The 22315-nt window shown below is 35.4% G+C and overlaps 2 protein-coding genes and 1 pseudogene across 2 annotated transcripts; 2 read left to right on the top strand and 1 right to left on the bottom strand.

Moving 5' to 3' along the window:
• Window positions 1-10903: 10903 nt before the first annotated feature.
• LOC113313574 (nudC domain-containing protein 2-like) lies at window positions 10904-12662 on the top strand. Its single transcript, XM_026562366.1, has 5 exons — window positions 10904-11061; window positions 11334-11482; window positions 11599-11647; window positions 11736-11878; window positions 12354-12662. The coding sequence occupies exons 1-5, from the start codon at window positions 11013-11015 to the stop codon at window positions 12438-12440; spliced, it is 477 nt and encodes a 158-aa protein (XP_026418151.1). The 5' UTR covers window positions 10904-11012; the 3' UTR covers window positions 12441-12662.
• Window positions 12663-13274: 612 nt separating this feature from the next.
• Window positions 13275-15317, bottom strand: LOC113308925. Its single transcript, XM_026557377.1, has 4 exons — window positions 14869-15317; window positions 14437-14723; window positions 13776-13917; window positions 13275-13517 (listed from the first exon to the last, which is right to left on the bottom strand). The coding sequence occupies exons 1-3, from the start codon at window positions 15173-15175 to the stop codon at window positions 13855-13857; spliced, it is 657 nt and encodes a 218-aa protein (XP_026413162.1). The 5' UTR covers window positions 15176-15317; the 3' UTR covers window positions 13275-13517; window positions 13776-13854.
• A 4663-nt stretch (window positions 15318-19980) lies between these two features.
• On the top strand, window positions 19981-22050 carry LOC113307656 (annotated as a pseudogene).
• Window positions 22051-22315: the final 265 nt, after the last annotated feature.

The following is a 22315-nucleotide window of genomic DNA, read 5'->3' as shown; positions in this document are numbered from 1 at the left end:
GAGGAGATGATTAGTAATAGTTTTCTGAAGAACAAGGATGTCTGATTTGGTAGCTAACAAACTAGATTTGTGATCTTCAGGTAGAATTGTGTTATACAGTGGGTTTATTTGACTAATCAATGATAACAGATACTGATGGCAGTTTGGGCAGTATTTCCACTTATACGTACGAGTATCTCAAACTAATGGTATTGATAGCTGCATCAGTTCTGAAGTGTCTATTGTAAATGTAAATGTAATTGAATTTAGGCTATTGGAAGTTATGTCCTTCAGCTACCTATTGTTTCTGTACTTAATGCAGCACTAATGCTCATTTATTGTATATATATATATATTGTTATTTCAGGGGCATAGGCGAGTAAAGGATTTTGATATAAGAAATGAGGCAGGTGGGGCCTCTAATAGAGCTGTTCAGAGTGATTACAAGGTTCAGGTGTCTCAGAATTACCTTGAGATTCATTTTTTTTTGGGCGGGGAAAGGAACTTGCTGCATACCTGAGCAAGGTTCTTACGGACCATCCATTTCTGCCATTAGTGTTACACCAGGTAAACTAACATTATTAAATTATATATTAGGTATAGTATCTCAGAGACTTTCCCGTCAACTACTAATTCTTATTTCCTGGTCAGATTGTGAACCAACTGTCAGTAACCTTCCGCCAAAAAAGAGCAAGACTGGTTTAACTGTTGGCATCGTAGTTTCTGTTGCGGTTTTCAACTTTATTGTCATGTTTGTAGTGTTTTATTCAGAAGGAAAGGGTCGGATATCGATGAAAAAGAAGGTAAATAATACTTATCTGGAGTAAAGTTTGAAGTTCAATTATGTATATATGTGACTAAACTTTTATTCAGAATATTATAATCATTTTCTCGCATCATCTCACTCAGTTCTGTAACAAATGCTTAAGAATTACTAAGATAGATCCAAGATAAGAGCATAAAATTAACTCAGTAAGTACATGAATCCCACTTTTTTGAGATTTAAAACTAGTACTTATGAATGTTAAATTGGTTTGCAGTGCTTCTAGGGATAGAGAACAAGCTAAATACATTTACTTACGCAGAACTGATAACAAACTAGATTTGTGATCTCATCTTATATATATAGTTCCTACATTAATGGAAGAAATGGATGGACACAACAATACTAATTTATCCTAGATTTTTTTTTTTGAGGCTTTGCATGTTAGTACTATATCAGATTTGTTTGAAAAAATTTACAACTTAGCGTGGTATAAAATTTGAACTATAATTCAGTGTTTCTCTCTCCTGTAAATAACACAATTGGATTAGAATTAGATTGTCAATTGCTACAACATAATTGAACTTCATAGTCACTCAGTCCCCGTGAACCCTGAGCCGCCTGGTTAACCACTAAGGATTTATCGTTGTCTTCTCCTCATCTTCACCGACTAACTCAATTTTGGTGCAGAACTTTTACTAAGCATATACATTACACTAGTCCAGAAAGGCCTATTAATCACGTTTTTAAATGACAGATTAATTATGTGAATAGAGTTTCACAAACAAATCCCGTCATATATAGAGCTGGAAAACGGGCGGGCCGGGGCTGGCTTGTGACCAACCCGCGGGTTACGGGTTAATACAAGCCTAAGCTTGCGGGTTGAAATTCTTCACGGGTGGTCATTTCTCCAACTTGTGCCCGTCCCGGATAAAGCTTGCGGGTTCACGGGAGCTCACGGGTTAGCTGGTTTTTGTTGAGTCAACTCGCCAGAAATCGATTTCTGGGCTATTTCCGGCCACATTCAGGCCATCTAAAGCTCATTCCCAACCTAAGTACTTAATTTAACATTCATCATTTCATCTAATTCATTTGATTTCGATTCAAAAACTCAAAATTGCAAAACTAAACTACTTTGCAATTATATTAGAAGATGGTTCAGCATTATCAGTTTTGGACTTGTTATTTATCAGGGATGCTTCATCAGTCTTCTCTTTGTTTTTCATATGCAACAACCATAGCTAAAATGAGAAGCTATACGGAAATTTTTTTACACTGCAATTGAGATGACAAGTCTTAACCTTTATTTCCAACTGCTTGACCAACTTCTTTTTTACTGCTTCCTTGCTAGTCTTCATTAATGCAGTTATGCCTTGCAAAAACAGAATTCAATTATCAATGTGGCTCAAAAGCTAACACAAAACCATCATTTCATATCCAGAACATGAACTCTTGTGCATATTATTATTATTTCAAATACTAAATAAAGCATGTGAATAATAAAAAGGAAATCTTCAAACCCATATAGCATCTCAGTCACTACTCTTTGGGTCTGGCTCTCTTTTGAAGACATTTTAATTAATGACAAGACATATTTCATGGTTTCAGTTCTCTGTACGTCGATTGACACTCTTACTGGTTTACAGTATCCAACTTATACACAATATGCAGAAGTAGTTTATCTAATTCTGACTATGAAAGTCAAAATCAATCATAAATCCACATAACAACAATCATGTAAATAGAAGATATGTCATGCATACACTATGATAGGGTAAAACCATACAAGGCTTAATTTATGCCACAAAACAGAAAACTGGACGGAATTAGAAATGAGACGGGACTCCTCTAAACTAGTCCAGGAACATTATTTCCACCAGAAATAGTATCAAACAGTTCATGTGCATTTCAAATTATATGCAGGATTTTTAAAAATTCAAATCCACATAAGAAATACTGACATCTCTCTGTGTGTATGCATATGCAATTTAAACATGGATTCCGGATATAGACAAATGAGATGAATAGAAATCATTTCAAATACTTATCATCAACCACAGAAATAAAATTCAGTTGATTTTTGCGTACTTATCATCAATCAAAGCATGTTAACAAATGAGTTGATTTGCATAAATGAGCTACAGAGACAAAATCATCAAAAAGACAAAAATTATGATGAAAATCATCATGAAAATCAAAGACCAAAATTAAAGATCTAAAATCAAAAATCCCCAAAATTAAACAGGACCCAATTTAAATTTCATCATATAAACAACAAAACTTAAGTTGCATGTTAAGATCTAAAGTTCTAAACATTTCTGAGAGGAAAAAAAAACCCAAAATTATACAATCCCTAAAACAGAAAACTGGAACAGAAATTATTCTTAAGATTTGAGAGTATGAGAGATTCTTACCCCTTGGTGAGATCTGATTGATTTCGAGAGATTAATCCTTTGAGTTTCTGCTGAATAGATTGAGAGATTGCTTCTGAGTTAGGGTTTTCTGATTATGGGTTATCTTTTGAGAGATTTAGAGATCGAGATATTGCTTCTGAGTTAGGGTTTTCTAATTATGGGTTATCTTTTGAGAGATTTAGAGATCGAGAGATTGCTTCTGAGTTGCAGGGTTAGAGAGTTTTTCTTTTCTTTTTTTGGTGAAGAGGGTTTTCGCTTTTAGTGGTTTTAGTGTCATTGTGTTTGTGTGACACGCGGCCTAGTGAACTGAGTCGGGTTACCCGCGGGTTTCACGGGACGGGACGGGCCAACCCGTTTCTTCACAAGCCACTAATTATACAACCCGCGCCCTTCTTGTTTAGTTACGATCCGGGACGGGTGCGGGTTTTCACGGGACGGGACGGGCCAACCCGCGGGTTTTGGCTCGGATTGCCGGCTCTAGTCATATAACATGAAAATAATAGGGCCCACCATTTAACGCAAAAAAGATGTCATTCTCAAACGTGATAATTTACTAGGTGCGTGATTTAACGAGAAGCCATTATATCACGAAATAAATCTGATATATATTCTTAATATTTATAAGCCCACCATTAATCTTCCGTTCCACACCCAGGAGTGGCTGGCCATATGTAATTCCACATTACTATAAGTTTGAAAATGGTTAGCCAGTAGCCACCCACCCCTAATTTGTCGTGAGCCTTCCAGCTGGTTCGATATGAAACCTGTTTTGAGGCATACTCATTCATTGCACCATTTATGGTGGGTTTCTAAGGGGTGTCTAAAGGTAGTTCAATTACCTATATATCCTTAAACAATTTAAATTACTAGAACGCCCTTATCCTCAAAAACCTAAAATCAAAAATCAAAATAAACTTTAAACTTAAACATCTTGGACTCCAATTCAATCAAGAAATTGATCAAGTAAGGCAAACACGAATCAAAGTGAGCGATATTGAAGTGCGAAATCCAAACCTCAATTGCTCTTAGATGTATTTTAGAATGTATGTGTAACAAACCCATCTTGTTTTTGATTGATTTTATTTTGTTTGATCGATAGAATATGATTTCAAAGATGAAATTAGGGTTTTCAGAAGATCATTTCGGCTGATCTTGGAGTATCAATTTTGAGATGAACCTAGTGTATGATTTAGAGAAACACTATGTTCGACTCACACGACTTTGCTAAATTTTGTTCGAATCAGCCGAACCTAAATTTGTCAGTTTCAGAGTGAAGTTTGGCCGACAACTTTTCAGCCGAACCTCAATTTTTTAAAAATATACCTAGGTTCGGTTGATAACTTGTCAGCCGAACCTAGGTATATTTTCAAAAAACGGAGGTTCGGCTGAAAAGTTATCAGCCGAACTGTTCATATGGTCAGTAGATCTGGGTTTTAAAAATTCATTTTTTTGAAAGATTCAACTTATAAAAAGAAATTAAACCTCGTATATAAGTCTACCTCTGATTTGAATCACCCATTTTGGTCACTTCTAATCACTAAAATCTCAAAATTCAAAACCCAAGTTTTTTTTTCACTTCTTCTTCTTCCTCTCAAAAATCCCAACTCTCTCACATAAATTTGATTTATCAACTAATTCACAACTAATAATTTTATTTTTAATCAATCCTTAAAATTCCTAGCTAATCAAATCTAATCATAATCATTAACACTAATTATGTAAGGGTAGTTATGCCACATTATCAAAAAGGGTGAATAAGGGGTGATGTTATTTTTTATTTAGTGACCCTGTTTTGGCATTATATAGTATGCCTCAAAAAAATTCAGTATGCCTCAAAACAGGTTTCTTCGATATTGGACCTATATCGGTCACTACTGGAGTAGTTTCTTTCAATAGGCCCAGTTTTAGCTCTCTATTCACATTTTTATTCGTTCCATTTGTTTTCCTTCTAACCCTAACCTTTGTGCGGCTCTCTCTTCTCCTCCAACTTCTGCATCTCCACAAAACCAGAAACTGAAAATTTGAGATCTCCATCTTTTTCAACCTTTATTTCACGTATGATTCTTCTTCTTCGTTTTCTCTTGTTGAATTTGGATTTAATTAGATTTAATGTTCTTGTAAGTTTATAGGGTTTTCATTAAAAAATCCGATTTTGTAGATTGTTGTAAAGATTATAGGGTTTTAAGTGAAATTGAGAATTATTTTTGAAAATTTGTTAGGGATTTTGATGTCTTCATGTTTTTTGTTGCAGCTTTTATATGAAGAAACCCTCGGAATCGACTCAAGTTGTTCTTCGTGATTTCAGTAATGTGGAAGGTCTTACCAAGGTAAAATTGATTTTTAAATTTTTCCCCTTTTAAACAGTTGACATAGAATTATTATTGTTAAAGATGTTCCTTTTAGGGGTTTCTATGGTATGGGATTCTTGAGATGTTCTTTGATTTTAATACATTTGATACATCTAGCTTTTTCCATCCTTGTTAGGATTTTAGTGTTCCTGGGTCTGTAGTGACTCTTCTGTTTTAGTCTTCAATCTGAGAAGATTTAGAATTCGGAGTTTTAATCGTGGTTTTATCTAGAAATCTATAAGTTTTAAATTGATAATTTTCATATTCACAGCTAGGGGTGGAAAGATGAAACTCAAGGCAATGTTTTCATCATATATGTCGTCTGATGCCAATTCAAGAGAATTCCAAAACCTTGCCTCATCCTTTTTCAGGATCATGGATACTGATCATTCCAAAGATACAAGAAAGGTAAGACTGCTCCCTCATTACATGTTTTTTGGGGGACTAGTTACTGAGGTAGTAATTAATTTGAGTTTTTCAGGTGTTGGACTGTTTTAAAATGTGAAGTTGTTTCTCCTGTGCTGGAATGTCAGATTGCAACAAATCCTAAAGTTCAAGATACTGCAATTATATTTAAGCCAAAGCAAGACGTGGTTGCTTATTATGCATCTTAGATTATGCGTGAACAACATTAGAAGTGAGCTTTCTTCAAATCTTAATATGAATGCGGTTGTTGTGATTTAGATAGAGGTTCAAATTTTGAGGTCTGTGAGTATATTAATTGCATTTCATTGTCTTTTAAACCTTTTGAGTTCCTTTATAAGCTTCCACAATTGTTTTCCCTTTGATGTTTAGCTTTGTGAATGACAGTAATTGGAATATTGGATGTAGTTTGGATCCTACGGAAATCTGAGTGTGGATTTCACTTTTCAGTAATGCTTCTTCCAAGTGAATGACCATGATGAAAGGAGTTCATCCTCTTATTTACTGAAATGAATGGTCAATTTTGTTCAACGAGACCCATGAGTATTGAGCCTGATAGTAACAGGAAAACAGCTGGTGTCGCTCAACAACAACATCCAAAAGGTACATGTTGCTCTAGCATATATCCTTGATTCTTCCCTGATTTTAATGGTTTGTGAATTGTGAATTACTGTGTGTAGGTGTCTCTTATCAGACATAACCTTTAGGATTTGTTTTCTTACAATAGTACTTGACTACAAATAACCTTGGTTTGTTAAGGACGCATGTTGTCACGAATTAGAATGCTTACAGGCACTCATGTTTATGGGCCTGGAAATGAGTTCAGCTGAAATGCATTCCTCGTTAGTGTGTTGGCTCGTATAGGTCATTTTTTTTACTTATGTCGTAATTATGGCCTTAATTTTCATTTTCTGCGGCGTTAATGCTTTCATCCTCAGTTTATTTCAGTTTGAAAAAAAGTCTAGTTACTTTTGTTTATTGTTCCAAATTTAATTCCTCGTATACCCTTCACATTTCAGTAACCATTCCAATCTCTCATTCTCCAGTTGTTCAATTGCTTCTACACTTGGTCTTAGATTGCCTAGTAGGATGTTGTTCTCTTGTTCACCAATTTTCGTTCTGATTCAGTCACTCTATTTCCATATTCATTTTACAGCGAGGATGCTACAATGTGCATATGTTGATAGATTATAAAGCCGCCAAACGGTGACGAGTATGACTTGTTAAAAATGTAATCATTTCCAACATGACTCCGATATTGATGAAATTATGGATACAAGTGCCATGTTAGGTGATATAGATGGAGTGCTTGGAGATATGTTTCAAGAGGTGATATGATTAAGTGGCATGTAATCGTTGTAGGAGCCTGCTACACCAGTTGCTAAATTTTCCTTTGGTCACTTGGCACTCTCATTCTCAGCTGCCACAGATTCTGGGAAGACATTGAAAGAGGTATTTCTGAAACATTCTTTATCAGCCTACCTATGTGGGCATGTTCATACAAGGTTTGGTAATTTGAAGCGGCATCATAGTTCTGGACATAATTTCTTATGAAAGTAGCACATACAATGTTAATTGTTCTAATGGAGATCCATATGTTAAAGAATTCTGGGAGTGGGAAATGTGGAAAGGTGACACCGGATTAATTACGATTTTGATTTTCAGTATTTAAGTTGGAGTTTCTATTATTTTATCTTTCAGTTTGTAATCAAATACTCTAGTTTCTTGAATAAAATAATTAATAAAGTTTATTTTGGATTCATTTTGAAATTGTAATTTTTGTCACTATCACATTCCAAAATCAGTTTCAGATACTTAATATATGAATTTGAATGAGATGCAACAAATGTAAATCCAAACGGAATTTATGTATTAGGTCCAATAAAATAAAAATTATTATATTTTGCATATAATATCATTATTTCTTTATGACGTCCATCAACCGTTATTGTATTTTACATACAATAACCGTGATTCTTAATAACAGATTTTGGGCATGACTTTAAGTCACAAATTTTACTCGTCATACTTAATAACGTTTTTTATTTGTTATTTACAAAAAGTCACACCAAATAAATAACGGTTCGAATAACAGACGAAAATCGTGATAAATCCTATTTTATAACAGACTTCATCTGTTATTTATAGCCCCTTCTGGAATAGTGTTAGTGCTAGTAACGTTGATAGTTTAATGGATGTGTAGCTACTAGTTACACATGCTAATTAGATGTGTAACTTCTAGGTACACAAGCTAAATATATGTGTAGCTACTGGTTACACATGCTAATTAGATGTGTAACTTATAGATACACATGCTAATTGGATATGATATAAGTTTTATGTTTTACTTATAGATTGTTTAATGGATTTTGAGCAGTTGGTGGTGTTCGTGGTTGCAATTGAGCTGGAGGTAGTGCGAGTGGTGGAACAATAAGTGGAGCTGATGAATAGCTATGTCGTCCATGACTTTCTATGACTACGTAGAGAAGGAAATCATGAGTATTCATGAAAGTTGAAATTTAAAGCAATTCAACAGAACGAAATCCTCATCGGGTTGGTTGCAGTCATTTTTCATTACTGGAGTAATAGCAAATAAAGTGTGCATGAGTTATTCGATGAGAATTTCTAAATGATGCATTTGTACTGATATGTTTCAGGTACAAGGCGTGGTTCAAGATTAGGCTATCAAACAGTAGCAACAGTTTTTGGTAAATGGGATGACAACATGCATTATGTACTTGGAGACTGTTCAGGGAAGGGAAAAGGTTCAGAGTCGTTTCCGGATTCACGGATGCTTTGGAAGCGGAGTAAGCCACCAAAATTCCTAATTCCATATAACTTGACGGCTTTCCTGTTACACTCAATAAACTCGTTCCTGGATTAAAGGTTTGATATCCACAAAACTGGCGATATGTTTGTTGTGTTATCTTCGATTTAGTTATTTGTACTGGTGGTTTTTGATGTACAACTTACTCCATTTGTGTAGGAAAAGTTGCCACCGACAGACTCAAGGCTCAGATCTGATCAGAGAGGTGCCTTGAGAATGGAGAATATGAAATAGCAAATTTCTAATTTGCAGCTTGAGCAAAGGCAGCATCACCTATATTTTGGTGAGTACAGAAGTAATATGTATGTGAAACTTCAAGTTACACAAGTAAGATGCATGTGTAACTACTAGATACACAAGGCAGATGCATGTGTAACTTTCGATTACACATGCCATATGCATGTGTAATTCCCAATTACATGGTTTGGTTTTCGAGTATCCCTAGTTTATTTAGTATTAGTGAAGAAAGATACTACTCTTTTTATTTGTTAGAATCATGTCATATATTGTTGTTGGTGGTGGTGGTGATCCTTGGTATATGTCCGAGGATATACTAACTGAATGTGTAACTTCTAGTTACACAATCTAATTGGATGTGTAAATTTCGATTACACATGCCATATGCATGTGTAACTTCCGGTTACACAAGTCGTATTACACATCTATTTAAGTTCTTATTGCAACTGATCTCTTAATTGTAATTTATTCACTTAGTTATATTTGCCAGTTGTGCATTTTTTTCCTTTTTAAGTTGCCTTGTTATTGGGATCTGACCATAAAAACAACTTTTTCGTAGTGTGATTGCAATTCAGGAGATTTCATCTAACAAGAAGAGCAGATACTTCATTTTAATCTGATATTATGGTACCTTTTTGTCTTGTTACTTTGCAGGACGACTATATGCTGAACAAACTTGTGAGACTTGCATGCGTCTTTTTTCAGGCCCTCATTCGGTATAATATAATTAATGGTGAGTTACCCTGTGTCATTTAAAACTTTATTTTAGCTCTGACATGTATGATTTATTGTGCTGAGAATCTAGGATAAATTATTGTTCTTGTAATATCAGATAACTTGTTTTTGGACCTTGCTTTGATAAAAAAAAAATTGCTAGTAAGATGCATTTTTAACTTCTAGTTACACTAGCCAAATGCACGTATAACTCTTTCTACACATGCTAAAATGAGAAGATTTTACAGCCAAAAAAATTCACATGTGATGCACGTGTAACTGTTTAGTACATAGCCCATATGCTAAATATATGTGTAACTAGAAGTTACACATGCTAATTAGATGTGTAACTTCTAGTTACACATGCTGATTGTATGTCTAACTTCTGGTTACATAGATTTTACCTGTTTACGAACTTTTGCCACCTTTTGTGTGGTATTTGACTATATTTTTTTCCTGGAATATGCAGATTTGCTTATTGTTATATTTCAGGTTTCAGATAACTTCCTAAAAGCTAATTGCTTAAATGTGGTAATGGTCTCATTGGAATTGGAGTTGACGCTGAATACACAAATCAGATGCATGTGTAACTCTCAATTACACTAGATAGATGCATATGTAACTCTCAATTACACTAGACAGAAGCGTGTGTAGCTTCTAATTACACATGCTAAGAAATTATTGTAAATGAATATTTAAGTAATACATGTATTTTTTGTATGCGTTTTTTTTTATGTCTATTTTTTGATGTGTAACTTTGCATTACATATGTCATAAGGATGTGTAACTTCTGGATACACATGCCATATGCATGTGTAACTTATGTTTACACATTCACATTATACTTTCATAATTTTAGGCCTAGATTTAATAATTTTGGACTTAAATTTAAATTTTGGGCTTAAATCTAAATTTTATTCAATTTGGGGCTTGACAATATATAAAAGGGCGTGGATGTCTTTTAATAATTCGGGACCTAGATTTAAACTTCTTTTAATTAAGGGCCTCATATTATGGGTTACCCATGGATCGGGACTTAGCCTAATTTTCCCTTGTCATATTTAATCACGTTGGTAATCTGACTACCGACCCGACACCACCCGACAGAAAATTGGTTGGTATTAAAACCGACCCTGGTCTTATTCGGGGTTGCATGTTAAAAAACTGATCAATTCGGTGCCTTGGTCGGTAGGGCCAAAAACCTATCCGGCCCGATAGTTGTGCACCCCTACTCGAATCATATTTTCTTCCAAAGAAGAATCCTCTTCGCCTCCGGTCGGAACACGAAAGAGAGCAAACCCCTAGATATGGCAGAGAAATTGGGACCAGAAAAGCGTCACAGCTTCTTACACGGTGGTAAGTTCGATTTTCTACTTGAGGTTTGAATCCAGCAAACGCAGTTTGTTAATTCTCCTAGGGTTTAGGGGTAATTCAACATCTCTTCCCAATTGTTCTCATTTTAGGGCTTTCAAATGGAACTCATATTATCTGGGTTTTGGGTTTTCTGATGTCTTCTCAGTTGGGTTTAGCTAATCCTAAGGTTTTGTAATCTAGATGAGCTTATTGGATTGAGTAATTTTTTGCAGTGTTCCAATCTCCATGAGCTAAAATTTCTATATGTTATTCAGGTCAGAAGGTCTTTGAGTGGGATCAAACATTAGAGGAGGTGAACATTTACATAACACTTCCACCAAATGTTCCCACCAAGTTATTTCACTGCAAGATACAGTCTAAACATTTAGAAGTTGGGATTAAAGGAAACCCCCCATACCTTAATGTACATATATCGACAACTCAATTGCTTTTAATTCCATTTATCTGTTTAATACTTTTACTATTTGAGTCGTTGTGTACTGAATTGGTCATTTTGTCTATGTTGAATTTGGTTATCAGCATGATCTTACCTCACCGGTGAAGACTGATGATTCATTTTGGACTATAGGTAATTTAGCTTATTCCCATGTTGTGTTGAATGAGTTTAAAATATATATTGATGGGGTGTATTTACATTGTTATTTGTTGATCGACAGAGGATGATATCTTGCATGTAACATTGCAAAAGAGAGAGAAAGGACAGACATGGTCTTCTCCTATACAGGGGCAGGGTCAGCTGGATCCTTTGGTGGCAGATCAAGAACAGAAGCGCCTCATGCTTCAGAGATTCCAGGAGGAGGTGGGTCAAGCCCTTCTGTTTTGTTTGGATACATGTGATTAAATTATCCTCTTGAACACCACGATCCTTATGTGGCCTTGATTAGATATATGCCAAGTACCATTTGTCAGTAGAAACATAATTTTCAAACAAGAGTATAACATAGTATGTATGCAAATGACTCATCTATGATCTATAACCATCTGACAGTAGTAATACGACTGGACATTGGATTATGAGTGACAGGGTGAGCAGTAGCACTTTATTGCTGTAGAACAGTGTTTCTGAAAAACTACCAAGCTAGATCTCTGCAAGCAGAACTTGCACATATCTTGCACCTGCATTTTATACTCAATGTTTTAAGTGTGAATCTATTTTCTTCTACCAATTCATTAGGAAGTGTCATGCAATAAGTTTGTGCTTTTATTTATTGATCATCTTTCCTCTTCCACTGAACAGTTATTTTGTTGTTCTTTTGTCTTTTAAATTTCTGCAGAATCCTGGGTTTGACTTCTCGCAGGCTCAGTTTAGTGGAAATTGCCCTGATCCCCGGACCTTCATGGGAGGGATCCGTTCAGATTGACATTTGATTTGATATGCAAACATCATCACTAACTTGCTTGTGCTTCTGGTAAATAAATGATGTAAGTAGGTCCTTTTTCATTATCCACCAAGTAGGTCCTTTTGGTCCTTATCCAGCTCTGTCATCATAATTTCTGTAAAATGTTGATACTGTCATAATCCTTGCCACTTTGTATTGAAACTGTTTTTGGATGGAATTTTATGAATTTGTATGTTTCTTACATATTGTTTCTCTCCTGACATTGCTCTTTCAATTATTGCAAACCTATTCATTATCTTGTCTGCTTAATCAAAACACAGCATTCACGGCTGAGATGGTAAGACAACTAGCATTAAGCATGATTGAATAGATTCCCCCTGTCACTTAGTCACACAAGTATTAACCCCACGTTAGGCTGGAAATCACCGCGAGTCTGTATGTTTTGTTCAAAATTTTAAGGGTGGGAAATTTCAGAAACAGCTCATGGCAGAAACATCGTGACACACTTGATAAAGCTGAGTTTAGTGACTACAAATGCGGAATTTGATAGGATCGTTTCCCCCTTTTTCTGTTGCCGACTGATGTGGATAAAGAATGACTCATTCTCATGAGTCACTAGTTATTGAGGACTCATATTTGTTGTCTTATATTTGGTGTTAATGCTAATGACCTCAGTTTAGATAACAGTAGGTAGGTGGTATTTCTTAGTAGATTGGACAATCTTCTCTTTGTGGTTTGATTTGCTCAATTAGGTCACACTTTCGCATTATTATCATTATCTATTATTAGAACAGTCGTCATCTTTCTGACCTGGAGACCTACTTTCTGGTGTAGGTGATCAGTTTTTTGTTTGTGTACCAAGTAAAAAGTGCCATAACATAAATTTATAATAAACACAGCCACCCTTCTATAAACTTGAAACAAACACAACCAACCCCTTTACAGTTGACACGCAAAAAACACTCTATATCTATCTACTTGTAATATGCTACAAAACCTGTACATTTACATTCTTCGTTACAGTTTTTCTTTTTCTCTTTTTCTTTGTTTTTGTCTTCCAATTGTCTCCAGGCTGTTATCTCCTTCGGATTTAAAACCCTACAACATCAACAGATTTGTAATCAGAAACATTATTAAAGCACAATATACTACATTATCACTAATGAATATTACAACTAATTATCACATTTATATAATCAAGAACATTTTCGATATTAAATATGTTTAAGAATCAAAGGGATTCTAGATACTTAGGTTCCACCATTATTACGCCAGCTAAAAAGAAAATCCTAGTTTTTAAAGGGCAGTAGTAGTGGAACAGCTCATGCAGAATAATGGGTTATAGCAGTAAGTTACCTGGAACACAGTTGGCTTGCGAAAGAGATGGATTTTCTGTGCCATTATCCAGGGCTACCCCATATCTGTACACTATCTACTATTCTTCTAGAAGCTTTTTCTGTGCAACTACTGCTGGAAATCTTTGCTTGCAAGTTGAGACCTGTTTCATACGGCACACATTATGGTCGAGTAAAGTTATCAAAAGCTACAAAAACCCTTAAACCCTTCTACACTTAACCCCAAACATGACTAAATTAGAGTACAGACTAATCTCATCTTGTCTGTCTATATTATCATCATCGACATCAATTATCATCTATCCTTATCCTTCCTATGTGTTGACAAATGCGCAAGCACCAACATCAGACTTGGGCCCATACTTTTGTGCCGTCGAGGGACGTCAGTTATGGTCAGTAAAGCCCGAAACGGGACCCAGTTTGGTTAGAGAAGAATCTCTGTAAGTGGGTCCCAAGTCACAGCTAAACCAGGAAAAAATATTCAGTTTTCTTGTAGACTTTTCGAATCCTTGATTAAGGATTTCTTAGCTCCTCTAATTTTCTTGATCAACTAATTAAACTTCCCTCCAACTTCTTTAGTGATTTACCCATGGACTCTTCAAAATTTGAAAAGAGAATTAAGTTGTACGATGAATGAATTCAGTTAAGGTTACAGAACTTACAGCTTCGATGTCGATGTTGTAGATGAGGAATTTTCTTCTTTCTCGGCAACTAGTACGATAAGCAACGATGACATGAGCTATAGCTAATACCAATGAACATGTAAACAGAGCAATTTCCATAGCTCCACTAACGAACCCTAATTTACTTCTCCTTATTAAAGCACCACCAGAGAATACATACGAAGCTTTTAATGATACAAATACTAGAGATAGTAATGAACATAACGTTGTTACGATCAGATAACGCCCACGCGATAACGTTCTTCCATCACAGATACTATACACACCTGTAACATTGAATTTAAGAACAAAATCAAAAATCAAATCTTACGGGGTTTCATCGATGTCGATATCAAAGTTCGAAACTGGTGGATCATCATAATTTTTATAAAATTTAACATCGATGGAGATGGGGATATTTGAATTACTTACAGAAAATTACAGCTGATCTGATGATGGAGATGAGAGGGATGTCAACAAGAGAAGATCGAAAATCGTAGTTATTAAGATGAGAAGAAAGTGATTGTAAAAACGAAAGAGATGAATAATTATAAGATGACGATGGTGATGATGAAAAAGAAGAAGCAGCAGAAAGAAGTGCAGAAGGAAGAAGAGAATCTGTGATAATTAATAAAACAGGGGCAGAAATTATAAGTAAAGAAGCTAACATAGTTATTAAGAAAAATACTGTTTTTACTCCTCTCAAAAACTTTGATTTCTCATCTATAATCAAACCCATCTTTCTCTTGTAGTTTCTCTCTGAGAATTCAGAGACGAAGAGCAGAGGGTTTTAGAATAGAAGGAGAGAAAGAAGAGTACTAATTTGATTTTGATTAGGAGACAAATAAAAGCCCGAGATAGAAAAGAATATAGAGAAGTTTTCAATTTGAGGTTTAAGTAGGTTTTGACTAAATTATAATAATATAATTCCTTTTTTATATCAAAATTAATGGCAACAAGAAAAGACCTAATAAAGTTGAAGTTGATGGCAATTGGGCAAAAAGAATTCTAACTTTAATAGTATTCATCTAATATACTGTAGAGTATTAGATGATCATAACTCCTTGTTTAGCTGGTTCAATTGAGTATTAGCTGGTTCAATTAAGTAATTTTTAGGGGTTAAAATAGAATTAGTAGTGGATGACTAGTAAGATTTTTGGTGCTGCTTGATACAATCCCTTGTTCTTCATTAAAGTTGGCATTCATGAGACGTAAGAACGGTTTTTATACAATCCACAATCCCTGGATTTTTGGGCGGAGACTCGATCAGCTGGCCTCAAGGAGAGAGTAATGCTCATGTCCATCTCAGCCAGTCTCAGTTGGCCTTGGTTCTAATATTAGCTTTCTCAACGAGAGAGTCATGTTCCTGCCCAACTCGGCAAACCTCAGTTGAAATTTGGTTTTAATATTGGTATTGTGTTTGAATTTTGGAGTCTCTAGGTAATTTGCCAATCCTTCCTTAAAATAATTTGGCTACGTCATTGTTTGTTAATGTAGGCATCTCGCGTTCGAGTACGTCGTCCTAGTGTCATCACTTGCCCGAAACCACATTTTTGGCATGATACTTACCCGTTTACAAAATAGGGTCAGAAGTGCACCCGAAAATTTGGTGTGATGCATGTCATTTTAGTACCCCCAAAGATAAAGGTGTGGTTTTGGTTGTCCAACTAAGTGGGATCAAAATTTGATTTTTATTCGAAATCCAAATTGATAAAAATCATGATAAAAGTAGGAAAAGAAGAATCTCGTATAGAACCTAGAATTGATAAAAAGGAGGAGTATACAGATTGGCACACAAACAACTCAAATTGTCTCCATTATTCTCTAGTAGGTATTAAAGCTTAATCCTTCCTAAGTTTCTTAATTGTACAACTTAGAATTTAGTAAAGAGAGAATCATATATGGATTAGAATTTGATTAAAAAACATAGAGAATCATTGAGAAATTGGTGATGATGGCTTTGTCGTGAAGACCCAATAATTCATTTTTGAGAAGCCCAAACAGTGATGATTTTTCTTATTTTAAGATCAGTTGGCAACAGATGTATGATAAAGTTCACGGTGTGTAAGTTCAAACTTAATGCAGCACACTTACTGGTTATACAGCATTGATGTCATTTAGATTCATTTGTTGACCATTAGGTCTAAGATTTTACTCCTGTCCTCGTCGTTGGACCACAAAAAAACGTGGTTTGGTCTTGGTCTTCTGTACAATTTCCCCCCTTCTTGATTCCAACAGTCAAGTCGTGAAAAGTCAGAAATGTTTCAATTAAACATCTCTCGATAAATGTTTAAAAAGCAGTCCAGATTATGAATTCAAATGCTCATATATGGTAGGTGCTAAACACACTCAAAACATACAAAAATGCAAACGCAGTTTCTTTTCAAAGATGCACAACTCGTTTGAAAATTTGATTCAATGGTCTAACATTGCCGCGACAACTTAAGGTTCTATTGTCAACTGATTTTAAACAATTATTTTTCCTTTTGCGGACTTTTTTTTCGATAGGTTCATGTGTGTAAGTTCTGATCAGTTAATGTGGCCAACCTATGAGTTATAGACTTGTAGACTTGAATGTCAGTAAATGCCATGTGAAGAACAAGGATATCAGCAAGTTTTTGCATGGTATCTGTGTGAGTGAGAAAGGGACTGTTGAGGTCGAAGAATAAATTTGTCGTACGACGCTATTGGTTTTGTTATCGGAAGGTTTTCCTCCCTCTGATACGTCATACTTAGGGGTGCACATATCCTACCCATATCCGCCAATCCTACCCTATCCGCCAGTGTTTTAACCGTATCCTATCCTACCCACTATTTGGCGGGTAGGATAACGGATAAAGATTTTCTTAACCGCCGTTAGATGGATAGGGTGACGGGTAAAGCTCGAAATTATCCTACCCTACCCGCCTACCCGCCTATTTATCCTAGTTAGTTTGAATAATAGACTGTATGAGGTTAATTAAGCCGGTTTCGGTAGCACGTAATAGTAAACAAAAGTTTCATTGGATCATCATGACAGTTATTGGACTGAAAATGGCATTGGTTGGGCACGCAACTCGGAAGTTCCTGATCTGGATGATACTGCCATGGCATTTAGGCTTTTTAGGCTACGTGGACGCAATGTCTCTTCAGGTAAAACTATATAACACAAGATGATAAGAATCTGCGAACTATTCGATTGATTTACTAGCAGATTATGTACTTACATATATGTATTATTGTTTTACACAGATGTTTTTCGGTATTTTGAGAAAAATGGCGAGTTTTCATGTTTCTATGGACAATAAAAAAAAAACGGTTATACCCGCCACCCTACGTTACCCGACCCGCCATAAAATGGGTTGGGTAGGATCTTACCCATTTAATGGCGGATAGGATGGCGGGTAAAATTTTTCTTAACCGCCAGTAAACGGGTAGGGTGGTGGGCATAGACCGTATCCTATCCAACCTACCCGTTGTGCAGCCCTAGTCATACTTAGCTTGTTACTTCTTAAACTAGTATAAATTGACATCCATTTTAAAGACTGTTATTTTTTTTTTGAGGTTAAATTTTTTGTTGTACTGATAGTTAAAGATTGTTATTTTTTTTTGAGGTTAAATTTTTTGCGGTACTGATAGTAGTAGCTTAATGTAATGGTTGGGCAGTTATCAGAGAATTCCTTCGACTTAATTATGTTTTGGACGAGTAAATCAAAACTTTTTCTGGTTGTTCTAAGTCTGATATTTCTGATGTATAACTGTTCTGGTAGCAGTGAAATCCAGATTCTGGTCATGTATTATAACTAGTTGTTTTGATGTGTACACTGTTAGGAGATTTCCATGTGCTTCTTGGACTAGGCATTGATCTTCATGTTTATGAGAACAAATTTCATCTCAACTGGTAACCCTAGGGATAGGAATTTCGGTAAAACATTGGGTGTAGGATTGGATCACTAATGCAGACTATAAAGTAACATCATCATCTCAATATATACCTCGGCGGGAAAAAATTGAATTTGACAGCTTGTACTTGTCAATGTATCCCCAGCTGTACGTGTCACTGTCAATTGTACACTTCTAGGTTTTTCCCCAGCTGTATGTGTCAATTATTGTAGATGGGGAAAAACGATTTGCTGGTTTTTAAGGAATTGAGGAGACGACCGTACGGAGGAGACTCCTCGAACCGAGCGAAATGTTAAACCTCACACAGATGCACCGCTGCAAAGGGGGTGATTTAGATTCGAGAGATCAATCTGTAGTACTCCGGCCTAAATCAAGACAATGACCGTTCCAGAGTAAATTCGGTCACAAGAGAGAATGGGTTGATCTGTAGGAGGAAAGCTGAGAAATGTGTGGAATCAATGGTAATCAAAGATTGTCGGTGTGTTGTGAATTCTGAATATGATAAGTTCTGAATGATTGAAATTGCTCATTTGAGAGTAATTGCTCAATTGATGAGTTGATGATCTCGTGTTGTCGATGAGACGTGAGATTGATGATACTGTTGATACCGATGATTCAATCATGATTCACAGACTTATTTATATTGCTGAAATTTTAGACACCATGACCCCATGAAGTGTGACAATTGATGGAATCAAGGAGTGAGGAAGTGTGACAAGATGGTCTTCATTTTCGCTAATGTGTTTAAAGCAATCTAAACCCCCATAATGCTTGTGCAACAAAAACCCGTCAAAATCATGATCTCCTTGCTTTTTCTTCTCACCAAAGGAATTATCTTTAGGGAGAAAATGAAAAATCACTAAACCATTCTTTTATGTTCAGTGTCAGCAACACACAAAAATGATTCGATAGATTACGAATTTGTATGGGCTCTTTTATTATCCACTATTAGTTGTAAGTTTATCAGAATCACTTTGCTATTAGATAAAAACATTCCACCTTTTGTAAATTCTAAATTATACGAATTAGAGTTAATGTTGGAAATCCAGGTAATGGTAATGAGATCCCAAGTTTTGTTTTCTTAGATATTTTATATACTTCATTTATTTCTGCAAGAGTGTTACAATGACTTTTTTCATTTTAGCTTCTGGAAGTTTTCTCAGATACAAAGAAACGATTTAGTTCCAGAGCCAAAGATCGTAGTTTTCGAATGAGCAATCGAAAGGATTATGGAGCATCCTCAAGTTTATGTATTGTTCCTCCAATGATCATGCTGTTTCAAGTCATAGTTGGGTATGATAGAGAAGAGGAACTAGCACGGGTCAAATTGATTATAAGCTCTCTTGATCTTAATGATGACCCACAATTGATTTAATTGAAGCACTTGATCTAGTAGACACGTATCTCACAGTGGGTTCAAACAGAGATAGTTATGAAAGAAATTCATTGGATCATTGGTATCCAACACATATGATGTTGGATCGGATGCAAATATCAAAATTGGAATCCGCTATATAATGGATCGGATGCAGATAGTGCGAACACTATATCAATCTGAACCATGCTTACCCCTACATGTGTGGGCAAACAAACTACCCAACGAATCACAGCTAACCTGGTCCTATAGATACGTTTTATGGGCTTATACACATTTACACTCTTATGGGTCGAGTATAACTAAAAAAAGTCCATTAATGAAACCCTAGATCGTATATAAGTAGAAATAGGGTTTTGATTCTTTTCCTCCGTCACGAAGGTATAACATATTATCTTACGGCCATCACAGCAGAGCCGAAAATCATCAGAATCATCAGCGAAAATGAAGACCATCTTGTCTAGCGAAACGATAGACATACCAGATGGAGTGAAAATCAAAGTGAAAGCAAAAATGACTGAGGTTGAAGGACCAAGAGGAAAGTTGATCAGAAACTTTAAGCATCTTAACTTAGATTTTCAGCTCATTAAGAATGCTGAAACTGGGAAGAAACAACTTAAGGTTGATGCCTGGTTTGGATCCAGAAAGACTTCTGCTTCAATTAGAACTGCACTTTCTCATGTTAACAATCTTATTACTGGTGTTACTAAAGGGTACCGTTACAAAATGAGATTCGTGTATGCTCATCTTCCCGTCAACGCTTCAATCACCAATTGTAACAAGGGTATTGAGATCTGTAACTTTCTTTGAGAGAAAAAGGTATAATCTCTCTCTTTTTTTTTTTGTTATATTTTCCATCAGTATGTTTAGTTCGAACTGGATCGTTATGGATGAAATGATATGTGCTGTGATTTTTGTTTTTCGTGTTTTTATTGTTGGCCGTGTTTATATTTTTGTGGTTTCTGATTTAGGGTTTTGTTTGGTATGCTAAAATCTTATGTTGGTATATTAGATTCGCAATATCCTAACATGGTTGGTAGGTGTATGTGATCTTGTTGGAGTGTTTTTGTATTTTGTTATTCATATGGTTGGATTGTTTTTGGTATCCTGATATTGATTGTAGAAGTCAGATGAAATTCATAGGTGTTTCATGAAATTTGTAGTTCACATGTAGATTTTGTTTTTAGGAGACTAGATAAACTATTGACTAGTGCCTTTTATCATAATCTACCAATCTTATTATCTTTGTTAGTCATAGGTTTATAAGCAATTGTTTAGCTGATTTTGTTTCTTGAAATTTTGTAACCGGATATGTCTGAATGGAGCATGTATATATGATGCACTGGGTTCCTGCTGGGGCTTAAAACTATACTGCACTGAGTTCTTGCTGGGTCTTAAAACTAGATTCATTTTGGAAGTATGTTGGACTGTTTGTTGGCACTGTTGATTATGTTAAATTATTTCTGAACTTCGATAATATGTCTACACCAAGACATAAACCATCTGTTTATTGTTTGGGTCTTCCCCTTGGTGAATTAAATTGTTTTCTGAGATATTTAAGTATCATTGTCCTTGATAAATAGACTTGTTTGTATCTGGTTTTGCTTGTTTCTATGATATGCATGTATAACTTCTGATTGTTTCCACTGTTTGTTGGCACTGTTATTATGGAGCATTGGAATTTTAATAGTCAAGCATTTCTGTTTTTCTTGGTTTTCTTCTTTCAGGTGCGAAATGTTGATATGCTCGATGGAGTCAGTATTGTTAGATCAGAGAAGGTCAGGGATGATCTTGTGTTGGATGGTAATGATGTTGAGCTCGTCTCCAGGTCTTGTACCTTGATCAACCAGGTATATTCTTGTACTTTTTCTCTTTGCAATTAATTTGTGAATTGTGTTGATGTTGAATGTCATTTGGTTATTGTTGACAGAAATGCCATGTGAAGAACAAGGATATCAGGAAGTTTTTGGATGGTATCTATGTGAGTGAGAAAGGGACTGTTGAGGTCGAAGAATAAATTTGTGGTACGACGCTATTGGTTTTGTTTTCAGAAGGTTTTCCTCCCTCCGATACGTCATACTTAGTTTGTTACTTCTTAAACTAGTATAAGTTGACATCCATTTTAAAGATTGTTATTTCTTTTTGAGGTTAAAATTTTTGCGGTACTGATAGTAGTAGCTTAATATTATGGTTGGGCAGTTATCAGAGAATTCCTTAGAATTAATTATGTTTTGGACGAGTAAATCAAAACTTTTTCTGGTTGTTCTAAGTCTGATATTTATGATGTATGTTTGTTCTAGTAGCAGTGAAATTCAGATTCTGGTCATGTATTATGACTGGTTGTTTTGATGTGTACATTGTCAGGAGATTTCCATGATTTGACAAAATTCTGGATTGCATTTACAAATATTTTGGTCTTGCATATTTCTTTCTTACAATGAAATCAGAGTTCTTATACATGCACTATTGCCAGAGTGTAGAAGCAACGCCAACTATTCTCTGCTATAACAATCCAACCTGTGCGATGAGTATATGTCCTAACACGGGAAGACATATCAAAGAAGAGATCAACCTGTGCAATAAGCACCTGTTTTTTGCCTGCCCAAAAGTGCCTTGCTGCAA

The sequence above is a fragment of the Papaver somniferum genome, chromosome 9 (genome assembly GCF_003573695.1).
Source record: "Papaver somniferum cultivar HN1 chromosome 9, ASM357369v1, whole genome shotgun sequence".
Lineage (NCBI taxonomy): Eukaryota > Viridiplantae > Streptophyta > Magnoliopsida > Ranunculales > Papaveraceae > Papaver > Papaver somniferum.
Note: the sequence above shows the minus strand (reverse complement) of the source record. Positions and strands in the feature narration are given on the sequence as shown.